Source organism: Schistocerca nitens, chromosome 2, assembly GCF_023898315.1.
Source record: "Schistocerca nitens isolate TAMUIC-IGC-003100 chromosome 2, iqSchNite1.1, whole genome shotgun sequence".
Lineage (NCBI taxonomy): Eukaryota > Metazoa > Arthropoda > Insecta > Orthoptera > Acrididae > Schistocerca > Schistocerca nitens.
Window position 1 is genome coordinate 1,096,798,073 of NC_064615.1, and position 23,331 is coordinate 1,096,821,403.

The following is a 23,331-nucleotide window of genomic DNA, read 5'->3' on the forward strand; positions in this document are numbered from 1 at the left end:
TTTTTTTTTTTTGTTGATTTGTATGCAGGTACACACTGAAATATCTACTTTATTACTGGGACACGGCATTTTGTTTGCTTCTTCTTGTGTCGCGTTTCGGCACTATGGCTCGGGGATTTCACCATGTACCAGAACTGCAGACATACCGGGTGATTATAATTGCACTTATCGTGTTTCGAGTCTGCAGTGCGGGCTGTATACATCGCAGGACGCTGAAACATCCTAGGTATGTCCATTAATCGGTGCGCTCGCTGAGTATGCTGAAAAAATAATAGTTCCACTTTCCGCCACCAGGTGAAAATGCTGCGGTAAACAGTTAGAATGTGGTGTGGGTGCGGGAAAAGGGGAGAAACGGTCAAGCATATAATAACGGTAGTTCTGGCACGTTTATTGGAATACAGTCACAAGATCCAGTTTGTGTTCAGTATGCTTTCCTGACTCAGCAACACGCTGCATGCATATCACGAAGTCATACGTATTCAGACTGGGGTATCTAGAAGGTAGCACATCTTGAAATTTCTTACAAGGGAACCTACCCATCGTACCCCCCTCAGATTTAGTTATAAGTTGGCACAGTGGATAGGTCTTGAAAACCTGAACACAGATCACTCGAGAAAACAGGAAGAAGTTGTGTGGAATTATGAAAAAAATAAGTAAAATATACAAACTGAGAGGTCCTGTGCAAGATAGGTAACATGAGGGGTAATGAAAGCTCAGCAGCGCCGCGGTCCCGTGGTTAGCGTGAGCAGTTACGGACCGATAGGTCCTTGGTTCAAGCCTTCTCGCGAGTGAAAATTTAATTCTTTCATTTTCAGACAATTATTATCTGTCCCTCCGTCCGTCCGTCCGATGCGATCACTTTTTTGGGAGTGATTATCACATCCACAAGAAAACCTAAATCGGGCAAGGTAGAAGAATCTTTTTACCCATTCGCCAAGTGTACAAGTTAGGTGGGTCGACAACATATTCCTGTCATGTGACGCACATGCCGTCACCAGTGTCGTATAGAATATATCAGATGTGTTTTCCTGTGGAGGAATCGGTTGACCTATGACCTTGCGATCAAATGTTTTCTGTTCCCATTGGAGAGGCACGTCCTTTCGTCTACTAATCGCACGGTTTTGCGATGCGGTCGCAAAACACAGACACTAAACTTATTACAGTGAACAGAGATGTCAATGAACGAACGGACAGATAATAACTATGCAAAAATAAAGAAAGTAAAATTTTCAGTCGAGGGAAGACTTGAACCAAGGACCTCTCTTTTTTTTGTTATTGTCTTAGAACTAAAAAAAAACAAGTGCCACCGCCACTTTTCATCCTATAACAAAAAAATCTGGGCCACTTCAGGCGTTGGCTCCTGACTAAACCTACCGCAGAGAGCTGCCTATATACCAGGGGAAATATGGGAAATCAAGGTTAGGGCTATCCTTACAAACAAAACAAAATCTTCCTTTTTCTGGTCATTCAGCAGCTGCTCACGCTACCACGGGACCACGGCGCTCCTAAGCTCACTTTGTCCATTATGTTGCTTATGTGGCCCATGGACTACTCAGTTTGTATATTTTGCTTATTTTTTCATAGTTCTACACAACTTCTTCCTGTTTTCTCAATTGATCTGTGTTCAGTTTATCAAGGCCTATCCACTGTGCCAACTTATAACTAAATCTGAGGGGGCTGCGATGGGGAGGTTCCCTTGTTAGAGATGATGCGGTCGTTATTGAAGATTTTGTGAACCAAATATTTCACTTGGCAGGGGATATGTGGTGTCGCTCCATCTAGCATGAGAATAGTGGTGTGGACACAGTTTAGTTCTTGCAAAGCTGGAATCATGTATTGCAGAAAATGATCGTTATAACGTGTAGATGTCACTGTACACCTAACGGGCGCACGAGGTGCCATCACTTCAACGAAAACCGAACCGAGAATGAAGGAACCTGTGGAAGCACACCACACAGTCTCATAAGCTGAGTGCACAGGATGTTCCTGCACGATATGTGGCGCAGCAGAGCCTCATATGCGACAGTTCTCTGCAGTCACGCCAGCATGCGGAGTAAAATGTGCCTTGTCCGTCCAAAGAGTGTTCCCCGGCCACCTATCACCCATTTCCGTCATGCGTGACAGAAACCAAAGGACAAAGTTACGGCATTGTAGCCTATCGTGAGGCTTCATTTGGTGGACATTCTGAATCTCGTAGGGATGCCGGTGTAAAATGCACCGCGAAACATTTTGACCACGGGGAGACAATTCCTGTGACACAGCTCGGTCAGTGGCTGGAGAGTCAGAGGCGTGTGCTGCACTGTCTGCTGTAGCAACAGAGACTTCAACAACAATTGCCATCGGAAACGGCCGCCTCTCTCGTTCTGCTGCACCACCTAATTCATCTGTTTCTTCAGATCTCTTGATCTATTGTTTAGCCCATTAATTGACATGAGGTCTTTTCGCAGCTGTTTCTGTCATCGATATTCCTGCAATGCAGCGATTGCTGTTGCTGCCGTTCTGATAAAAAAAACTTTACCAGCAATGCACGGTCATTTTTCTCAACAGCCATTGCGATCCGTATGGAAAACTTCAACCATTTACACCAACAGTCACTTTACAGAAGAAATTAACACGGGCCGCCAAGAAACAAACAGCATACTGACGTCAGAACAGGAAACAGTTTGCATTATGACCGCTTTTAGCAACATATTTTCACCTGGTGGCAGAGAGTAGAACCATAATTTCTTTCAGCATACTACGCGAGCGCAGCGATTAATGAACGTACCTACGTCGTTTCAGTGTCCTGCCATGTATGGAGCCTACACTGCAGGAGTCGGAACACAGTCTAATGATATCCATCTGGTATATAGCTAAACAAACAAAAATTAATTACGTAATTTCATTTATTCGATATGATAATTAAATTTGTATGACTACCCCTCTCACTTATAGCTATTTTTATGAGAATTTCAAACATTTTACACAAAAATAGACACACACACACACAAATGGCTCTGAGCACTATGGGACTTAACTTCTGAGGTCATCAGTCCCCTAGAACTTAGAACTACTTAAACCTAACTAACCTAAGGACATCAGACACATCCATGCCCGAGGCAAGATTCGAACCTGCGACCGTAGCGGCCGCGCGGTTCCAGACTGTAGCACCTAGAGCCGCTTGGCCACTCTGGCCGGCGCCGCACACACACACACACACACACACACACACACACACACACACACACACACACACATCTTACCTATTTGCGAGGGGAACAGCAACAAATTAGTGTAGGTCGACTGCCCCGTATCGACCAAGGTTTAGTTCTAAGGCACAGAGTGAGTGATTAAGACACTGCTCTTGTGTTCTACAGGATCGCGTTCAAATTCCCATCCAGCTATTGACATGTAGGTTTTTGTGTTTTCCCTGAATCGATTAAGGCGAATATTGGGATGGTGCCGTTAAAAAGACTAGGCCGATTTCCTTCCCCATCCTTGGGCTACTTGAGCATATGCATTACGAAAATATATTTAAAATGTGTAACAAAAGTTTATAGTTTGAAAATAATCGTGTGTTAGTCAAGAACGTGACTCTGAATACTCATTATTATTCAGTCCACTATTTAATTCCACTTGAAAATAATTTTGTGAAACAGTGAACAACATTTATTCCTTGAAAAAGCTTTAGTTCCTGAGGAAAGTTTAAGTTTAGTTTCGCGTAGGTAAGAAGTGATTTTAAGGCAGTCAGATGGAAACCCAGGGCTGAAGTATTAACATTTTAATTTAATAATATTGCTTTGCGTATATTCTGGGGATACAAATAACACAACAACACCAACCGTTGCTATCTTGTATCGTTACTGGTGACGAGAAATTGAGTCTTTATGCTAACATAAGAAAAAGAAAGGAATGACTGAGTCCAAACAAAGCAGTAACTCCCCATACAAAGACCTGCGCTCATTTGTGAAAGATAATGCTATGCGTCTGATGGAACAGCGACTGTGTGGTGTACTATGATTGCTTTCCCGAGGTGTAACCATAACTCCTGACATTTATTGGCGACAACTGTAACGTCTTGCAGACACAGTCCAAGAACAACTACCAGGAACATCGCGTCAAATTATGCTGTTCCACGATATCTCCCACCAGCATTCTGCTAGACTGACAAAAAACACTATACAGAAGTTGGGTTGGGAAGCCATTCCACGCACACATAATGCACATGATCTTGCGCCCTCAGATTTTCGCCTTTTCCGCTCTCTATCGAACAACCTGCAAGGAACTTTCTCTTCGGGTAAAAATGCGTTCCGAACATGGCTCGACCAGTTATTCGTCTCAATACCATCCGATTTCTATAGCTGCGGAATCGAAACTTTAGAGTAATGTTGCCACAATGTTGCAAATACTGAAGGAGAATTTTTTTTCTAGGGATGTATTATAGATATAAATGCCAAATTTGGTGAAAATGTTTATTGATATTTCCTCTACAAACTGAAATTTTTTAGGCAGGAAATGTGGAAGAGCAAAGGCGGAAGTGCTGTCGGAACGAAACAAAATTTCGATGTAGACATGCACGCGCGGTATGTCACAGGTCAGCCGGTTCGTCTGAAATCAAAATTGAGTTGACATTAACGAAGTATATAAGATTCTTTGGGAGTTGTACCTCGCTTAAGTTATTTCGACCATAGAAAACAAAATGGCGGCCATTTGAAAAAATAGGGTTTTTTCATCGATTTTTCGACTTCGTCGGCCAAGTGAAAATATTTATTGTCGATGGGTCGTAATAAAAGTGGTACAACTTCTAGAAAATTTAGTTAGCTTCGTCGGAAACAAAGAACGATGCCAAATCGATTCAGTAGATTTGAAGTTACCATACCGCACGTTAAATAAAAATGTCATTTCGAGAAAAACGCGTTTGAAGTTTTGATTACATACAAATGCAATATTATGCAACGTACGTACAATCTGCTATTCTGGGTCCATAAACTAGTCCTTCCTCTTCCTCATAGAGGGCGTTCTGCTCGATCTGGGCCATTCTGCGCTGCTCCAGAGCCGCTCGCACGGCCTGTGACAAACAGTTTTCGGCCGCTTGAATGCGGTGATCGTCCGCATGCTTGAAGAACTGCGTCGAATAGAGTCCCAGTGTGACGTCCATCGTTGTCATGGTCTTCAGAATTGCTGAGTACCCTTCGTTGAAGCTGCTCACTGCCAGGAAAGTAGCAATCTCCACAGTCTTCGCACCAGAATGCAAATGCTTGAGGGCTAACTTCCAAACACATGCGTTCAAAATTTCATTTGAATTTTGTATGTTTCCTCCCAAGCACCAGTACAATAGCTCGTCCCCAGTAAGAAAAAAATTGGTGCGTGAAAAAGACCGATTTCAGGCAGGTGCATTTTTTTTGTTCAACCGCGATTAACAACTATTTCCGTTCCCTATTCGGGGAAACCGTTTCAGGGGTTGATTCTAAACAGCTTTTATGGATCAAAAAATGTAATTTTAAAAAATCGATTTTTTGAACCAAAAGATAGTAAACCCCCCTTAAGTAGCATATTCCTCTTGAGTAAAATCAACCAGTGCCTCCAAACTCAATAGCCTCATCGGCATCTTCAGTTCTCACTGCGCGAGATGCTGTGCAAGGTTTGGGATTTAACACTGCACAGTGTGGCCTAAAGAGAGTTAGATGGAAAAAACAAATTTTCATTTGTGGATTTTTATCTCATTATAAAATTTGTAATTTTTTAGTAAAATGGTATAAAAAATTATAAATTCGCATGAGAAGTATTTTGTTTGTTTTTTAAGTATTGTCTGCATATGATTAAAAAGTTAACAATTTTGCATGAACTACTTCAGGATCAAATGAAGTCTGTAACTTTCTACATTGAAGGCTGAGTATTACAGTACTACAAAGCCGAAATTGTGCTGTTTCTCTAGGTAGCTCTGACGAAAACAATATCGTAGGTTTTCGTAAAGTCAACAGATGTTGTGTGCAGAAGTACTAATTAAATATGGATACCGGAAAGGTAATGCACTTTCAGATTTAAAAAAAAAAAAAAAAAAAAAAAAAACCATTGTTATAGACGTAAATTAGGGAGCGAAGTAGAACATGTCTGTGATATGACTTTAAAGGAACAAGTGGTGGAATGAAGGCCTCTTCAGCCACTGAAATTTTCAGTCCAGGAATGAAAGCGGTGTTTGTTACACTAGGTTCGTAGGTGATGAGAACTAAAAACCATACAACAGCTTAGTAGCAGTTCGGACTTATATTGATAAGATTATCACAAAACTGGGGTGTGTGAATCACGTGCAGTAGAGGCGGGGAATCAGAATGAGGAAGCTGGAATTAAATTTGAGATACAAGAAACTTTTCGATGGTAAAACCATAAAGGATAGGCTAACAGTCAAATTTATTGATGAATTACAATAATACTACGCGATGCACGTCAGGAATTACACATCAACTATGCTCTCCCTCATCAAATTCATGGGGCAAGTATCGTAACACACATTACTTAAACACTTGATACAGCCGGAAAAATTCCGTACCAGCAGCATTCGTGGAAGCTATAACCCCCATTTACAGAGACATTGCACATCCTGATTTGTTGAAAAAGTTGTGCATGGGCTGATTCAGAATCTAAGAGAGTCCTTCAGCAATCTCATATGATCTCCCATTCCCAAAAAATGATGACAACATCGATACGGTGAAAATGGTACAGCGTGTGGGAATTAATCGCGGATCAAAGATCTCCAACCGATGGTCAAGGTCCACACAGAAGAAGCACAGTATGAAGCAGAAATGGCCTCTAAAGAGTCCAGAAGGAAGAAAAGAAAGAGATCCTTGGAAAATGATCAAGAAGACGATATACACCACGGTGTAGCGTGCTTCTGACTGAGCAAAAATAAAAAATAAAACATGTATTAAGTAAGTTTTAGTCATTTCGAAATTCAGTAGCTGTTTCTGAAAATTTATATTTTCATTTGCATTCAGGAACCACATGGAGCAGAGTGTTCAAATTTCCAGGGAGTTGAAACGTACACATACTGAGTCTACCGTGTTAAAATAATGTAAAGTATAACTAAAAGGATACTGGAGGAAGTATAAGAAATTATACTAAAATTTTAACTTATTCCACAAACGAGGGACTGAAATACTATGATTTTAGTAAAGTACACTGACAACGTAACAAGTCTCGTCCAGTAAAATTTTCGTTTCCACTGCTACAGTGGGTTTCTGAAGTACATGGACGCCATTTAACAAAATTTAACATTGCTGATAAAGGACATGCCCGCACCCCCTTAAGAAATTTACACGCTATCAGTTCCACTCTCTGTCCCGGCCAAAAGGCTTCTCACGCATTTCCTTAGTTCTGGCACCACCATCCTAGTGTGGCTTCGTGACTTCGACTACTGGGGATCGTATAGCTGGTGGTATTAACAAATATGTTGCCTGCTGCTGAAAGCGTTTGTTCCTACTGAAAAGTTTAGTACCCACTTACAGGACGTTAAACTATCATACCTTCCCTTTCTCCTACTTGTAGAAATGTTATTACGACCTACCTCCTGTTTTGTTCACGTTCTCAAGCGGAGGTATAACCTGGAACATATCTGTAATACACAAGGAGCGGAGTTAACTTTCCTTGACAAAGTTGTCAAGAGCTTTTATTACTTTCCCGACAAAACTAATTACTAATTTGCCCTAGACGGTTACCCCACTCGCTGAGCCAAGTGTTCATTTAATTTTTTTAGACGGCACTTGTCTTGATTTAAAGGCTCTAAATTCGCAGCATTGTCATATAATGTCTCCAGCGCTTCAGTGATGAAATTTACCTCCGTATATGTTCCTGCATTTTATGTCACGCCGCATGAGACCAACTCTCTCTGTCAGCGATTTACATACTTGAATAGTCAGTGTCTGGGCCTGATAATAAATCCCAAACTTTATTAGCTTTCTAACGACATTTTCATTCCGCCGGAACTTTCTACTGGTCCATACGTTGCCTACATGAAGAGGCAGACATTGCTCGGGCATTCGCACGCGTTTCGTCAGTAAACTATGTCAACACATCTGTATGCATTATTCATTTTAGTTACATTTTCTGTCGGATACAAAAACTATACAAATGCGCCGCAGTGACACTGATCACCAGGACTCGCTGCCCCGCCAGTGTTTCGTTTCTCAGTGGCACACAGTGATCTCTGTACCACCTGGAAGGGTAACTCTAGTTCTGGAAAATGGAACTAATTCATCCACGCATATTCCTGTCGATTGTCTCGTCTTTGATTCATCTGTAAGTGATAAGGACTATTTTCTTATTTTTGGTAGTAATTGTTGGGCCTTGGACAATAACACTATCTAAAGCTTGTAGGTTTGTTCCCCAAGTTAAAACAAAATTTTGTGCTCTAGAAATATTGTCTGCGATTTGTTTCTTTACTGTGTATATCCTTTGGGAAACTGAAATCTATTGTCTTCACCTTGTGTACGTGTCTTTGTTGTAGTAACGGACTACACGTGGTACGCAGAGCGAAGATAGTTGTCCTGAAAACTCGACATTTAATGTCCTGTTGGGAGAGATGCGTTGTCGCATTTTCAATACTTGTCGCTATGACGCTGCGTGCAGGTAGGCAACGCATCGCTTCAGATACCAAGTCTGTAAAAACGTATTTCGCTTTAGTTTAAGGAGGAGCCATCACACAGTTTGATATCGCTTTGTATTTAATGAGTATTTCGTTAGTTCATTCGCCATTCTCGTCATCTTCAGTGGCGTGTCCAGGAAAACTATGTCCACTCTGCTTCATTTACGAGAGATGATTTTACGAATTATACACATTTAAATGTGCAATTAATGTAGTACCTTATTTATCGATTTTTGCTACACTTCACCACGTATGAGTAAAGCATATCAAAATGTTGAAACGTATGTATGAAAAAAATTTCGTAAACATTTTCTTGAAATGCATCGCGTACTTATTCCATAATCTTTAGAGCGTCCTTCTGGGACAGAATATTGTTTCTTCCGATCTTTCGGCTGATACCTGTATTGCTATCTTCAAACAGATGAAGAAAGACCGAAAGAAAAAAAATATTTCTTCCTTGGAAGCATTCCCGAAAGATGATGGAATATTCTATCCACACGGACAAGTCCAAGAAATAGGCAGTCCACAGGTTTCGCCGACTGTATCGTGTACCTATACACTGCATAAACCAGAGATGAAGAACGTGACCGTTACACAGTAATAGCTAAGATGAATAACAGAAAAGAGGTGCTGAATTGGAAACAATAACGAAAAAGTTCAAAAAAGTATTTATTTCAGAATCATAGTGACAAATGCTTGAGTGAACAAAAAAAAAGGAAAAAAAACAAGTTATTTTTGGTGTGAGATCGACCTAATATTAAAAATATTATTATGTAAATTACGAAAAACTGTGAATACAATTTCGGTTGTTAAAGGTAACTGCTGCAACATTCGTCCAGACTTCTAAGTGGATGTGCAGTGTAATTAATTTTAATAATAGTACTGAAAAATTATCTTTTCGTCAATATAAGTAATACGAGTAAATATCGGTCATATGGTTTGTAAAAATGATTTGTCTAAAAGTAAAAATAGATTCGCGAAACATCTCATTTGCTGTACATGATTTAGAGCGACTGTCAAAGGTTCATCAAATGTTTCTCTAACCTATTTTATTTCTTACTTTTAGGCAAATCATTTCACAAAAACTCTTTTTTTTGTGTTTGTTTTCATATTTTGTTCAGGAAGCCTTACTTGTTTTTCTAGCGTCTTCTTTACTCGAACGTCCTGAATATAGTACTCGATTCGATGCAAACAATTTTAACAGTTAAATAATACATGAATGTAACGCTTTTATGTGCAAAAATAGCCTGGCCTTAAAAAAAATAAACCTTTTGCAACCCCATTTCCATCCCAAGCGTCTTCTCCTCTCGAAAGCTGCTAAATTCAGTACTTGATTCAAAGGAAACCTTTTTGACAGTTGAATATCACACCAACGTAATTTCTAGGCAAAATAGCTAGACCTTGAAGAGATTAAATTTTGACACTTCATTTACATAGCGGCAGCTGTTCTTGAAGTAATTCAATTTTCGCTCAAACCACTAATTAAGTTTTCCTTTTTTTTTCTTTCTGCTAAACTGCACCTCGCATTGGTCAATGTGAGACTCCATTTGTCCATTTCCAACTGTTCGACTGGCTACGAACACTCGGACAAGAACTCATTGTGTAATTTACAGGGATTTTTTGTTTTCGTTCCGCTCTAACATTTGACGAATAATGTAGAAAGCAGTCTGCACCGCTGGCAGACACATCAAAGTTGGAATCTACTTGGTCTGTCATTGCAAAAGGAACACTGTAGTTTAACGTTCTGTAGACGGCACAATCACTAAAGACGGAGCACAGCCTCGTATAGGGCAAATATGAAGTAGCAGTCTGGCGCTTTTCTTTCTTGAACAGTTAGCCTGTGTTGCGCCTTATCGATTTTTGGGATACAACGCGGAATTTAAATCAGGATGTTCGGGCGGAGATTTCAACCCAAACCTTGTCTAGACCAGCCCAGCATCTTAAATATTTTTGGCAGTAGTTATTTTACTTGATGTTTACATTCTAATGGTGCCTTCTTTTTTAAAAAAATTATGATTACACATCAAAAATTATCCATGTTAATTTTCTTTTGTTTTCGATATTTCCGCGCAATCTTGTAGCCATCCTGATTCTAATTAGACATTGCAGAAATGAAAGTCAAAAATGTGATGATTCTGCAAAAACAGCATCTGATAAGGGAGAGTAGGTTGCAATGCAACCTCAATGTACATTGTCGCCGTCGTAGTACTTGCTAGATTAATTCAGTTTACTCTTTGGCAAGAGACGGTTCAGTGTCTGAGGTTTCGTAATGAATACCGAAGAAAGTGTTCAGTGACCTAAAATGCAGAAACGTCAAGAGAGAAAGGAAAATGTGATAAAGAATGAGAAGCTGATGGGCGAAGGACACGTGACTTAGGTAGGAAAAAGTGACTTATTTATAAGTATGTTACTTGAAAAGTAAGCAACTCTGGAGAGATATTTATTTTTGATTTCAGAGAGAAGAACTCGTCAAAATAAAAGTTTTATCATTATGTATTTTCTGCGTATGCTGGTGCACAGCCTGAAAATGTTCAACAGAATAATTTACATCTTTCCCGCGAGAGGTAATTATTTATAGCATAAAGATCAAAATTAATCCTTAATTTGAGGTAAGAAACAGAATCAGGTCACTGAAGTACCTATTGATTCTGACGCAGTCATTACCTCTTCTCCAAAACATCCAACATCTTTCATCAACTGCAGAGCAGATCAGTCAATGATATTCAGCATGGAAGAAGCTGTTGAGCACTACTTGAAGCCATCTACGAAAGAAAAAACCGGTAAATGAAAAGGGATAAGGATGTATAAAATTGAAACAGCTATAATTCTGTGCAGACAGTTATAGATGACCTTCGCGTACTGTTGCACTTCGGAACAACGTGAAACTTCCAGATGACTTAACTTCCAATCAGACTTACAACAATGTACTCAGGATTAAGAAGTCGAAAGCCCAAGTTCTCAAGGCGCTTTTCCCTTATTTGACGAGTGGTAGCTGAAACTTTTTCAAAACAATAATTACCCGGGGATAGGAAGAAGATGGGCCGAACTTCAGTACGGTTGAATCTGACGGCGCTACTGGAAAGGACCAGTGATCGTTTGTTTGATCAATTCTGTGTACCATTAATGTAACGTAATCTTTTGTTCTGTAAAAAAAATGTTTATTATAGGTTTATATAGTATAATTATTGCACCTGTCCTTCATACTCCCAGCTACATTTTCTGACAAAAATAGCCTCTATCAGTGAGAATAGTAACTTAAAAATAAATAAATAAATATTCTTATTAGCTAGAATGAAAAGTAAGTTAGTACAATGTCATAAAAATGATTTAGACCTTCTCAAGAGGCCACACAAAAAATACAACTATTTAGAACGTTTTTCCGCTATCCTGAAAAATGTAAATATTTGACAAGGATCGTTTTTGTTACGAGGTCTTCAATTAGTCTGTATAAACGTGATGTGGGACCGCTCCAACCTGTTATTTGTCAAGAAGCTTGACAAGAAACGTATCGTTTCCCTCACTGGAAAACAATATATCCTGCAACATTTGCGGAAAGAGATAGACACAGTAGCTTCCTGGGCTAGACAGTCGTCACTCTCGTGTGGGGACAATACGTCTCTGCTTGTGAGTCGTAATTCTCGGAAGCGCAAGAAGAAATTGCTCGGGGTCCCGCCGACAACAGTTATTTGTTCTAGAAGATAAAATTTTTAGCACCGACATGGGAAGCCGAGAAATGATGGACGTGACGAGTGCTGTTTTATTTCAGGTTGTACCGTGGAGTGAGCGAATTGCGCAAGGAGAGCAGCGTAAAAACACATACTTTACAGCCCACTGCGGCATTCCTTGAGAAATCACCGATAAAGTGGCCGCGCGAAGGATGTTACGTGCGGTTTCCTGGCGGGACAACTTGGCAAGCGCATTCACGAGCTGCAACGAGAGTAATGCCTGCAAGAAACGGACTAATTGCAGCCATCACTGCGAATTACTGAGAACAAATGGCGACAGTACACTAATGGCCGCAGCCCGTTGCGTATGCATGTCCTAGTAGCACTCGCGCAGTCGTGCTCCACGAACAGCCAACTTGAGAACTACTTATAGTTTATATGAAATGGCATTAACACGAGCACCTACTAATAACGCAGATTCCCTAACCGAGAAACCACGTGGGTCTTGCAGTCGTTTGTTCTTCAGAGTTGCAGGTCGACAGCTTCATAGGTATTCTTTTCACTCAGTAAATAACGAACAAAAACCTTGCGAAGTGTATATTTGCCTTCCAGAATAAAAACAGCACTAGTGAATTTCCGTCGACTGCCTCTCTGCATTAGTATTTGCAACTTGAAAAAAAAAAAAAAAAAAAGAAATGTGTGTGGATTCCCAAGGGACCAAACTGCTGAGGTCATCGGTCCCTAGACTTACACACTACTTAAGGACGTCACACACACCCATGCCTGAGGGAGGACTCAAACCTCTGGCGGGAGGGACCGTGCAATCCGTGACATGGCGCCTCAAACCGTGCGGCCATCCAACTTGAAGCTAGGGAAAGACAGTACAGCGTCTTCTTCTCTAGCTTTCGAGGTAACTGCTTGCTACGCCTGTCGGTAGCGTCCCAATACGGTCACCCACGACTGCTGCCACCGCCCCCCCCCCCCCCCCACCTTTTCAGCGGAGGCTACTGCTTTTATTTTATTGGCCTGTGAGGTCGTTCCCATGGCGTCAAACAAATCCTTCGTCAGTATAACGACCTCTTTTCTTCTTCTGCACTTCAGGGTTTAGGCACTTTTGCGCCTGTTCCGTCTTCACTTTTCACTATCACCTACTTGGGATTCGATAGCGTTTTATTTTGTTCAGTCTTTTCATGAATGTTATAAATGTCTAGTTCGGCCTCAGCAGCCAGAGACTGTAGTCATCTGTGTGTGAGTTACGTTTGCGTGAATGTGTGTGTGTATGTTGTCTATTTTCGATGAAAGTCTTGTTGGCCGAAAGCTTAATTTCTGACAGTCTTTTTGTTGTGCTATCTGCAACCCAGCATCTCCGCTATAAAGTGAGTAGCACTTATGCTTGTCATAATATTGCGTTGTTCCTTCCCGGATTTTCCATTGTTTGATCATTCTTGATAATTTCATGTCTTACACGGTCGTCCCTGGTAACACCTCTCATATTCCTAAGAAATCTCATTTCCAGTGTTTGTAGTTGGATTTTATCGACGTTTTTAGGGATCCACGAATCACTTCCATACAGCATTACAGATGTAGTCATGGTGTTACAAAATTTTAATTTCTTTCCATTTCGTATTTTGTTCTGGAATGTTTTGTTTATCATTCCACAAATTGATATTTGATAATCTTATTTTCTATTTCCTTGTCCAAGTAATGACGGAAGAAAACAAAACTAAAATTATCATCACACTGTGGCTACTCCTGTATTGATCCTGTATTGCTAGAAACGTCGATAAAAACGAACTACAAGTAGCGGAAATGAGATTTCTCAGGAAAGTGATTGATGTTATCAGGGAAGACTGCATAAGAAATGAAGATATTAGGAATGAATTAAGTATTAGTTTAGTAAATCAAATTAAATTTCATTTAATTTTATGCTATAGTGATGGCGAATTATACAGACAGTTCAGAGCGTCCAAATGACATTGGGAGTCCCTCAACAATTTCCGGCTCTGTTGGCATGTAAATCATGTTTATAACATATTGACTGAACTAGCTTGAAAGGCGTGGAACGGCTAAAAGCACACGAAAACAATAATCACTAGAAAAGTGCCAAAATAAAAATCAAACAGAACGTTATTTTGATGTATATCGAACTATCGGCTTGATCAGAGGATTGTGAAACTTCCCCGTCCTTTTGCTGGCCTTTATCCGCTATTATCACGGAGCGGCACAGTAATTATTGGATTTGGTCGGCCTATGGTAGAAGTGGCAACGGCCTTGCCGCAGTGGCTACACCGGTTCCCGTGAGATCACCGACGTTAAGCGCTGTCGGGCGTGGCCGGCGCTTGGATGGGTCACCATCCCGCCGCCACGTGCTGTTGCCATTTTTCGGGGTGCACTCAGCCTCGTGATGCCACTTGAGGAGCTACTCGACCGATTAGTAGCGGCTTCGGTCAAAGAATACCGTCCTAACGGTCGGGAGTGCGGTGTGCTGACCACACGCCCCTCCTTATCCGCATCCTCCTCGGAAGATGACACGGCGGCCGGACGGTCCCGGAAGGGCCACTTGTGGCCTAAAGACGGAGCTTTTTTTTTTTTTTTTATGGTAGAAGTGGAGCGTCGCCGGATAACCCCCGCTTTCTGCTCCGACACCACTTCAGGCAGGCGCCTGATCTAGAGCCTCAAAGTACACAAACAGCAACCAAAAGGTGTTGAACTCGTTCCCTAACCTTGACGACGAGAATGGCTACCCTTAAGTTCCCATGCAGTCCGTTTTTCGTCAGGCAGCGTATTTTTGTAGAAATGAAACGATTCTACACTGTCCATTCACATTAATGTGGCCACTTATCGAAAGCCTGAATAAGCCCCCTTTCGTGGCACGAACCGCTGCGAGAAGTGCAGGAAGAGTGTCAGTGAGGTCCTGGAAGGTATCGACACGGCTGCGGAGTCATGATGACTCCAGTGCCGTGGTCAGCTGCGCTACGTTTATTGGCTAAGGATGCTTGGCGCGAGCAGCTCGAGCAGCCCGATCGAGGTGGTCCCAGATGTTCTCCACTGGGTTTAAATCCGGGGAATCTGGTGACCAGATGAGTATGGTAAATTCATTCCGGCGCTCTTCATACCATGCACGCACACTGCGAGCTGTGTGATACGTTTCATTGCCTGCTAGTAGATACCATCGTGCCGAGGAAAAACAGACTGTGCATGGTTCCTTCCCAAGGATGGATGCATACTTGCGCTGATCTACTGTGCCATCCAGAATGACAAGGTCACCCAGTCAGTGCCTCCAGCCTGGACACTTCTGACGGCTCGCGTATGGTGTTCGCTTTCAGACGTTTCATACCGTATATACCAACGGCCATCTGTTCCGTGCAGCATAAAACGTGATTCATATGAAAAATCCACCTGTCGCCAGTCAATGGACGTCCAGCTTAGGTAATGGCGTGCAAATTCCGTCATTCGTCACCGATGAACAGAAGTTACCATAGGTGAATGGACTAGATGCCTGCTGAGGAGGCCCGTATGCAGCAGCTCACCTGGGCGGTCAGTTGCTCAACAGTTTCACCTCTATTCGCCCACACACATCTTCGCAGCTGTTGTTCATCCCGATCATCTATGGACGGCAATGCACCGCAGCTGCCTTGGTACCGGTTTAGTATAACGCCATTTTGCCGTGCACGGTATCCTTTAATCAGGGTGGCACGTGAACAGTTTACAAACTTACCCGTTTCGGAAAATCTTCCACCCTTGGCCTGAAAGGCAATGATCATTGCTTTTGGACGTCATTTTAATTGCTCAGTTTCTGTATTACCACAACTACTGCACCGTTCTCAGCGTCCCCCCCCCCCCCCCCCCCCGCTACCCCCCGCTGCAAGTGCTGCCACCTACCGTCTATGGTTGGTTGTTGCACGTTGACGTTGAAAACAGGCAGTGGTCACATTAATTTGACTGGACGGTGTAATCCTCTCCGTTTACTTTCCTCCTGCTGGCAGCTCTACTAATTTTATTTATAATTAGTCGAAGGGCTGTTGGGGAGACCTACGACAAAAGTGACAGGGGTCTATTGTAACAATTCAGATTTCGCGGGTTATATTGGTAACTGACCTTAGTTGCGGGTCGCCTGTTATAGCGATAGGAGTTTGTTTTTACCCCTAAAAAGTTGTATTTTTGTCTCTTGGTTTTCTCCTCCTACATCATTGCAGGTAAGCAATTTCAACAAAAAACACTGTATGTAGACCTAGATTATTTATAGTTCCCTCAGAATATTTATGGTTAAGACGGATCTTTCCGAGACAAATCAGCGCAGCGCCATGTTAATGTTTTCTATGCGACTCAGTGACGTTAGTAACAATGGCCCCGGGGCCGACTGTAACATGTTAGCATCGTTTCCGTTGCCGAAGTCCGAAGACTAGTGAATACTTTCATGACTTTATGGTAAATTTTGTGAATAAGATAATACTTGTGCAATAAAATATCTTATTCTATATTCTCATGATATCAGGTAATCGAATTAAAACTACTGATGTAGCTCAAATACCTCAATCACTTACGAAAGCGGCTTATAAAGAAGTTATCAGCTCAGATAAAAGCATTCGCAATGTTGTAAAAAAGGTTTGGTAAATGTCAAGTGCCTTTACACAGACTTCGTCAAAAAAAGCAAAGGGGTGAAGATCTAAAAGTTGGTCACAGACATCCTAGTCGTGTGTTTAGTACCGAAGAAGAACTGTTGTTTCCATACGCGAAGCGATCTGCAGATTTATTTTACGTGAGTTACTTCGTTTAGTGTACCAGTGTTCTACTTTTGATGACATTGAAAATAAAAATGGCTTGCGAGGAGTAGTTAAACGAGTTTTTGGAAAGGAATTCATCCTTACCCATACGACAATCACAGGCTTCAAGTCTCGCTAGAGCTACCGGTTTTAACACATAAAATGTCGAAATATTCTACAACAATCTTTCAAAAGAATTAGATCAACACAAGTTGGAGGCCCGTGAAATTTACAATGACGACGAAAGTGATGTAACAACTGTATATTCTTAGAACTTTTAACATTGCAGTGCGTCAGCAATTGTGAATAATTTAATGATTATAAAGAATCCTGGACGGTGTACGTCCTTTCACGTATGCATATTAAGCCCGTTACATTATTTGACCTTTCACGTCAACAGCTATTAGAGCATAAAGCTAGTTTGTCTGTTCCACGCTATATGCGTTCACAGACCTCACTTGATTAAGCTTCATGGTTCGGTACCTCAGGTACCTGATTTTAAGAAACTAGTTTAACTTTAGGTTCTTTTTACACTATTTTGGTACATATCCGATAGGACTATTCAAAATGACCTCTGTCGGTCATTAGATATTAAGAGCGATGAAGGCGACGTTGTACGTCCTTTCACGCAATTACATTAAGCCTATCATACTAATTTGACCTGTTTCTGGTCAATAGCGCTTAGAATTTAATATAGTAGCTTTACACGCTTATCCAAGTGAAGTCATCAAATACTGTCACCGACTCCAAGTACTTGATAAATGGTTATTCATCCCCCATATTTTTAGCCTGCTTCTAGGTGATGGTATTTTGTGTTGTGTCTAAAGAAGACAGCCTAGACACAATGAGAGGAAGCCGAAAGGCACGCGCTTAAACACACGCAGGCTGGCGTGAGGTCTGAAACAGGATACGTCATGAATGCTATAAAGAAAAGTACGTAGCTTCTGGAATACTTAACTTTAATCCACATTTGTAGAACATCGCTCTTGATGATACATTAATAGAATCTCAATATCAATTGAATACGGCGCCTTGCTAGGTCGTAGCAAATGTAGCTGAAGGCTATCGTCTCGGCAAATGAGAGCGTATTTGTCAGTGAACCTTTCCTTGCAAAGTCGGCTGTACAACTGGGGCGAGTGCCAGGACGTCTCTCTAGACCTGCCGCTCGGTCTGCTATCACTGACAGTGGCGACACGCGGGTCCGACGTATACTAACGGACCGCGGCCGATTTAAAGGCTACCACCTAGCAAGTGTGGTGTCTGGCGGTGACACCACATTTTGTCTGTCCCGCGTGCATGCGTTTTGACCATCCGTGTAATTTGCTATCCCATTTCAGCATATCAATGTTCTATAGTTCTATAAAATCGTCCTCGAGCTAGGACATTAGACATACACACGCATTAACTTCCTGCGCCTTTGACCCGGTCATCGGATCACTTGCGTAACACATCTTATGCCAATCACATGGAAGAAGACAATTTCTCAATTTGCGCATGCGCGTTCCTTTCTGACATTCTCACAGCCTAGCTGCCGGCGCCTCCTCAGTTTAGCTGAGAGCCCGCGGCCCACCGAACGAACGTTGGCTGGCGTGAGGAAGCACTCTTCTGGCGTTTGAGCCAAGTACAACTGTTGACATGGCGTACACGCGTACCGTTTATTTTACATTCTATGCGAGCGTTTAGCCCTTTTGGACGTTCTGTATTAATGTTGGACCATGCATCTTTAGGCATTTTGTAGTTTTAGTGTGTTCCGAAGAAGGCGTGCTTATCCGCAGCCGAAACCTAGGTCAACATCCGGTTTCTATTTGCAATCGAGGCGGATTTTTTATAATCATTAAACTGTATTCCCTTCTCAAATGTTGTTGTTGTTGTTGTGGTCTTCAGTCCTGAGACTGGTTTGATGCAGCTTTCCATGCTACTCTATCCTGTGCAAGCTTCTTCATCTCCCAGTACCTACTGCAGCCTACATCCTTCTGAATCTGCTTAGTGTATTCATCTCTTGGTCTCCCTCTACGATTTTTACCCTCCACGCTGCCCTCCAGTACTAAATTGGTGATCCCATGATGCCTCAGAACATGTCCTATCAACCGATCCCTTCTTCTAGTCACGTTTTGCCACAAATTTCTCTTATCCCCAGTTGTATTCAATACCTCCTCATTAGTTACGTGATCTACCCATCTAACCTTCAGCATTCTTCTGTAGCACCACATTTCGAAAGCTTCTATTCTCTTCTTGTCTAGACTATTTATCGTCCATGTTTCACTTCCATATATGGCTACACTCCATACAAGTACTTTCAGAAACGACTTCCTGACACTTAGATCAATACTCGATGTTAACAAATTTCTCTTCTTCAGAAACGATTTCCTTGCCATTGCCAGTCTACATTTTATATCCTCCCTACTTCGACCATCATCAGTTATTTTGCTCCCCAAATAGCAAAACTCCTCTACTACTTTAAGTGTGTCATTTCCTAATCTAATTCCCTCAGCATCACCCGACTTAATTCGACTAAATTCCATTATCCTCGTTTTGCTTTTGTTGATGTTCATCTTATACCCTCCTTTCAAGACACTGTACCTTCCGTTCAACTGCTCTTCCAAGTCCTTTGCTGTCTCTGACATAATTACAATGTCATCGGCGAACCTCAAAGTTTTCATTTCTCCTCCATGGATTTTAATACCTTCTCAAATATTAGCAGCAAAACAGATAAAGGAAATTGGTGAAATTACGTCAACAGAAAGAGGCACGCTTGTTACGATGTGTTTAGTGATCAGTGCCCTTGGTAATCATGTTCTTCAAATGTTCATATTCCCTAGAAAAAATTTTCATGACTGTTTTATACGAGAAGGTCCCGAAGGCTGTGTTGGAATGGCCAATGGCTCTGGATGGATGCAACACGAAGATTTCATGGCCCACATGAAATACTTCGTGAAGCCTGTGAAACCAACCAGAGACAGAAGGGTGCTGCTACTTTTGGATAACCACGAAAGTCATCGTTACTCACCCATTCCCATTGTAAACTCTTGCACGAAAATTGGCATTGTTCTTCTATTTTTTGCGCCATACACTTCACACAGACTTCAGCCACTGGATGTCGGTATACGTATACGGTCCATTTGGAATTATAATATTAATGCAGCTATGATTCGTGAATGAAAACTATAATGGTGATATACCTTCAGCATTTTCGAAACAAGAAATCTGACCATTTTACAGGTATGGTTTTCAAGATTCCGATTTCGCTCCACCTGGAGTAACGGACCTGCTTGAGACATCCGTGAGTCAAGAAATACCTCCATCAAGTTCTAACCCTGTGATATGGCTACGTCTTCTAGATCATCCGCTAGCAGCACTGGTAATCCCACAATTACCACCGATCCTGCAACTCCAGAACCATCAACGAGCAGCCTTCCTAAAACTGTCTTGACTTCAGTCAGCGCTGTTCCTTAGACTCCTGGACCATCAGTTTGTAGTCTTCCTGTCAACAAAAATGGTTCAAATGGCTCTGAGCACTATGGGACTCAACTGCTGAGGTCATTAGTCCCCTAGAACTTAGAACTAGTTAAACCTAACTAACCTAAGGACATCACAAACATCCATGCCCGAGGCAGGATTCGAACCTGCGACCGTAGCGGTCTTGCGGTTCCAGACTGCAGCGCCTTTAACCGCACGGCCACTTCGGCCGGCTCCTGTCAACAATCATGCCTTCTAAGTACACTAACTCGATAACGCCTGGATCTTCAACTATCACTTCTGCAAGTCCTGAATGTTCAACTAGCCCTTTTGCGACTGCTCGACCTTCAAAATCACTTCTTCTGCAAACGAATCCAAGAATAAAACATCATTTTACCCTGAACTTCTACGTCCTCGCACCAAAGTGAATTGTGGGAATGTTCCGAAGCGCCGAGAAAAGCAGAAGTTAAAAAATTCTGTCAAAACAATCGCCCCTGATAAAGAAAAATTATTAGTCATACAGGAGAAGAAACAGACAAGGCAGAAGAACACAAGAAAGGAAATCCCTAAAAACGATATAAAGAACAAGCAAATTACAAGAAAGGTTGGGGCAACTAAAAGGAAGCTTGAATTTCACAGTCGCGATGAAAGTTCCTCTTCGGAAGAAGACGATTGTTTTTGTGTCGTCTGTATGGGCAAATCTGGGGGTTGAGTGTCCGAAGCGTAAGTTTTGGGTTTGTCGCTCCAAAGAAGAAGCTCTTTTCGAGTGTCTCAACTGCTTATCACATTAGTGGGTAGATTTTCTTTCATTTACGATATTTATATACAACGACCGATTCGTTTAAAGAAATAATTTTTTATTAAAAAATATGAAAGCGTTGAAATGAAATATCGTGTGGCTACGGCTTCCTGTCGGGTAGACTAGTCACCTCGAACAAGTGTTTGGAGTTGGCGCCACATCGGCAATTTGCGTGTCGATGGGGATGATGGGATGATGAGGACAACAGAACACCCAGCCCCTGCGCGGAGAAAATCTCAGACCTAGCCGGGAATCGCACCCGGGCCTCTTGGCATGACAGTCCGTCGCGCTGACCACTCAGCTACCGGGGTGGACATATGAAAGTGTTAAAAGTGATAATATTAGCAGTTATATTTTCTTAGTTGTGGAAATGTGTTAAAATATAATTAATGCGGTAAAATTTGTAAAACCAGAAAAATTATGGCATATTTTAATGTAATTACGCTGTGATTAGGATAAAGAAACAGTGATGTAAGAATTTTTTTCTTCAGTTCATTAATTTTATGTTGTAACGTATCATTTCAGTTATAATTGATTACACGTGTCAGTCAGAGTTATAGTTTATGTCGTGTAAAACGTCCATTTTCATAAAAATATTACAGTCTTATTGATCTAATCTTGTTTTTAGAACTTAAAATGTTACCTTAAAATTAGCTCGCATACCTGTTACAACTGACCACATGCACAATGATCTGAATAAACTAATAAAGAGCGTTAAAATAAAATTGTGTCGAAAATAATTATCCATCCCTAGAAACACAAGATGTTAACCTATATTTTCAGAGAAGCATATAATTTTATATTTTCAAATGTCTGAGATAGACATACAAGTCTGAAAAGTTTTACAACTGATCTCCGCGTCCTCTACCCAATCAGAACTGTTTATTATTATTAAATGAAAAATGAACTTGCGGTATCTTCCTAAAGTGAAGATTTAAAAACTGTCACTACAAAGCACGTCAAGAAAAGCGTAGTGCATGATAATGATGGCATTGAAACGACCAAAACGTGCTGACTTAAAATAAAAGTTTCTTACCTCACGGGAGAAGTCTGTCTTTCTTTATGCGTGGCTCTCGGAAAATTATGCGTGCGAAGAACCGTGGCTTTCTCGTTTTGACTACTCGATTCGATAGAGACGTTCATAACCTGACTCGGGAGAGACCTTCCTTGCCCCTTAATTTTCCTTTTGGGAGAACTGAGGGAATAAGTTATTAACGAGCGACGTCAGGCGCACCATCTGTTGGCGCAAGGTGTGCAGCGCGGCTCATTGACGCCGCCGCGAGAGGTGATTCGTCTCCGGCCCGCAGTCGGGGTGGGGCGTTGTTGCACTGCGCGCCGCGCAGCCGGTTGTTGGCCCCTCGGTGTTTGGAGCAAGGCGCGCCGCGCCCCCACGGGAACAGAGCAGCTCTCATAAGCCTTTCAGCCGTGGTCACGACGCCGGCCGCTGTCACCGGCGCTGACGCCGCTCCGCGCCGAAATTTTAAGCGCCCATTAGCCGAGATAGGCCGCATAAGAATGGCCTCCATTAGCAAGCGCTGGCCGCTGAGCGCCGGTCCAACTCTCTCTCTCTCTCTGTGTGTGTGTGTGTGCGTGCGTGCGTGCGCGAGTGAGTGAGTGAGAGAGACAGAATGAAACAGAGAAGAAAGACGGGTGGGGGGGGGGGGGGGGGAAGCAGAGACTACGTGTGTTTGTGTCGCTGTGACGTTACGTACGGCCGCGTGTGAACAATGGAACAATTGCGCAGGGATGACAGTCGTGTAGATCACGCCGAAAGCGCGCTGCACGGGCGGGGGTAATCACGGAACGGTTTTGCATACTCCTCGATTTCAGTTTCACGGAGGGAAAATGCCACACTGCTGCTCCTACGAGAACACGGATACGACTTTTCGCAGTCTATATCTATATCTACATATACATACCACTCTGCAGTTCACAATTAAGCGCCTGGCCGTGGGTTCATCGAACCACCTTCAAGGCATTTCTCTACCGTTCCACTCTTGAAATGCGCGCGGGGAAAACGAAAACTTAAAA

At 42.1% G+C, this 23,331-nt stretch overlaps 1 protein-coding gene across 1 annotated transcript in view; it reads right to left on the reverse strand.

The window, feature by feature from the left end:
- LOC126235569 (translation initiation factor IF-2-like) overlaps window positions 1-22,826 on the reverse strand; it is a 137,594-nt gene extending 114,768 nt beyond the window's left edge. The window contains exon 1 of the mRNA XM_049944286.1: window positions 22,535-22,826. Within this exon, the coding sequence (XP_049800243.1) occupies window positions 22,535-22,826 (292 nt within the window). The remainder of the gene's footprint in view (window positions 1-22,534) is intronic.
- Window positions 22,827-23,331: the final 505 nt, after the last annotated feature.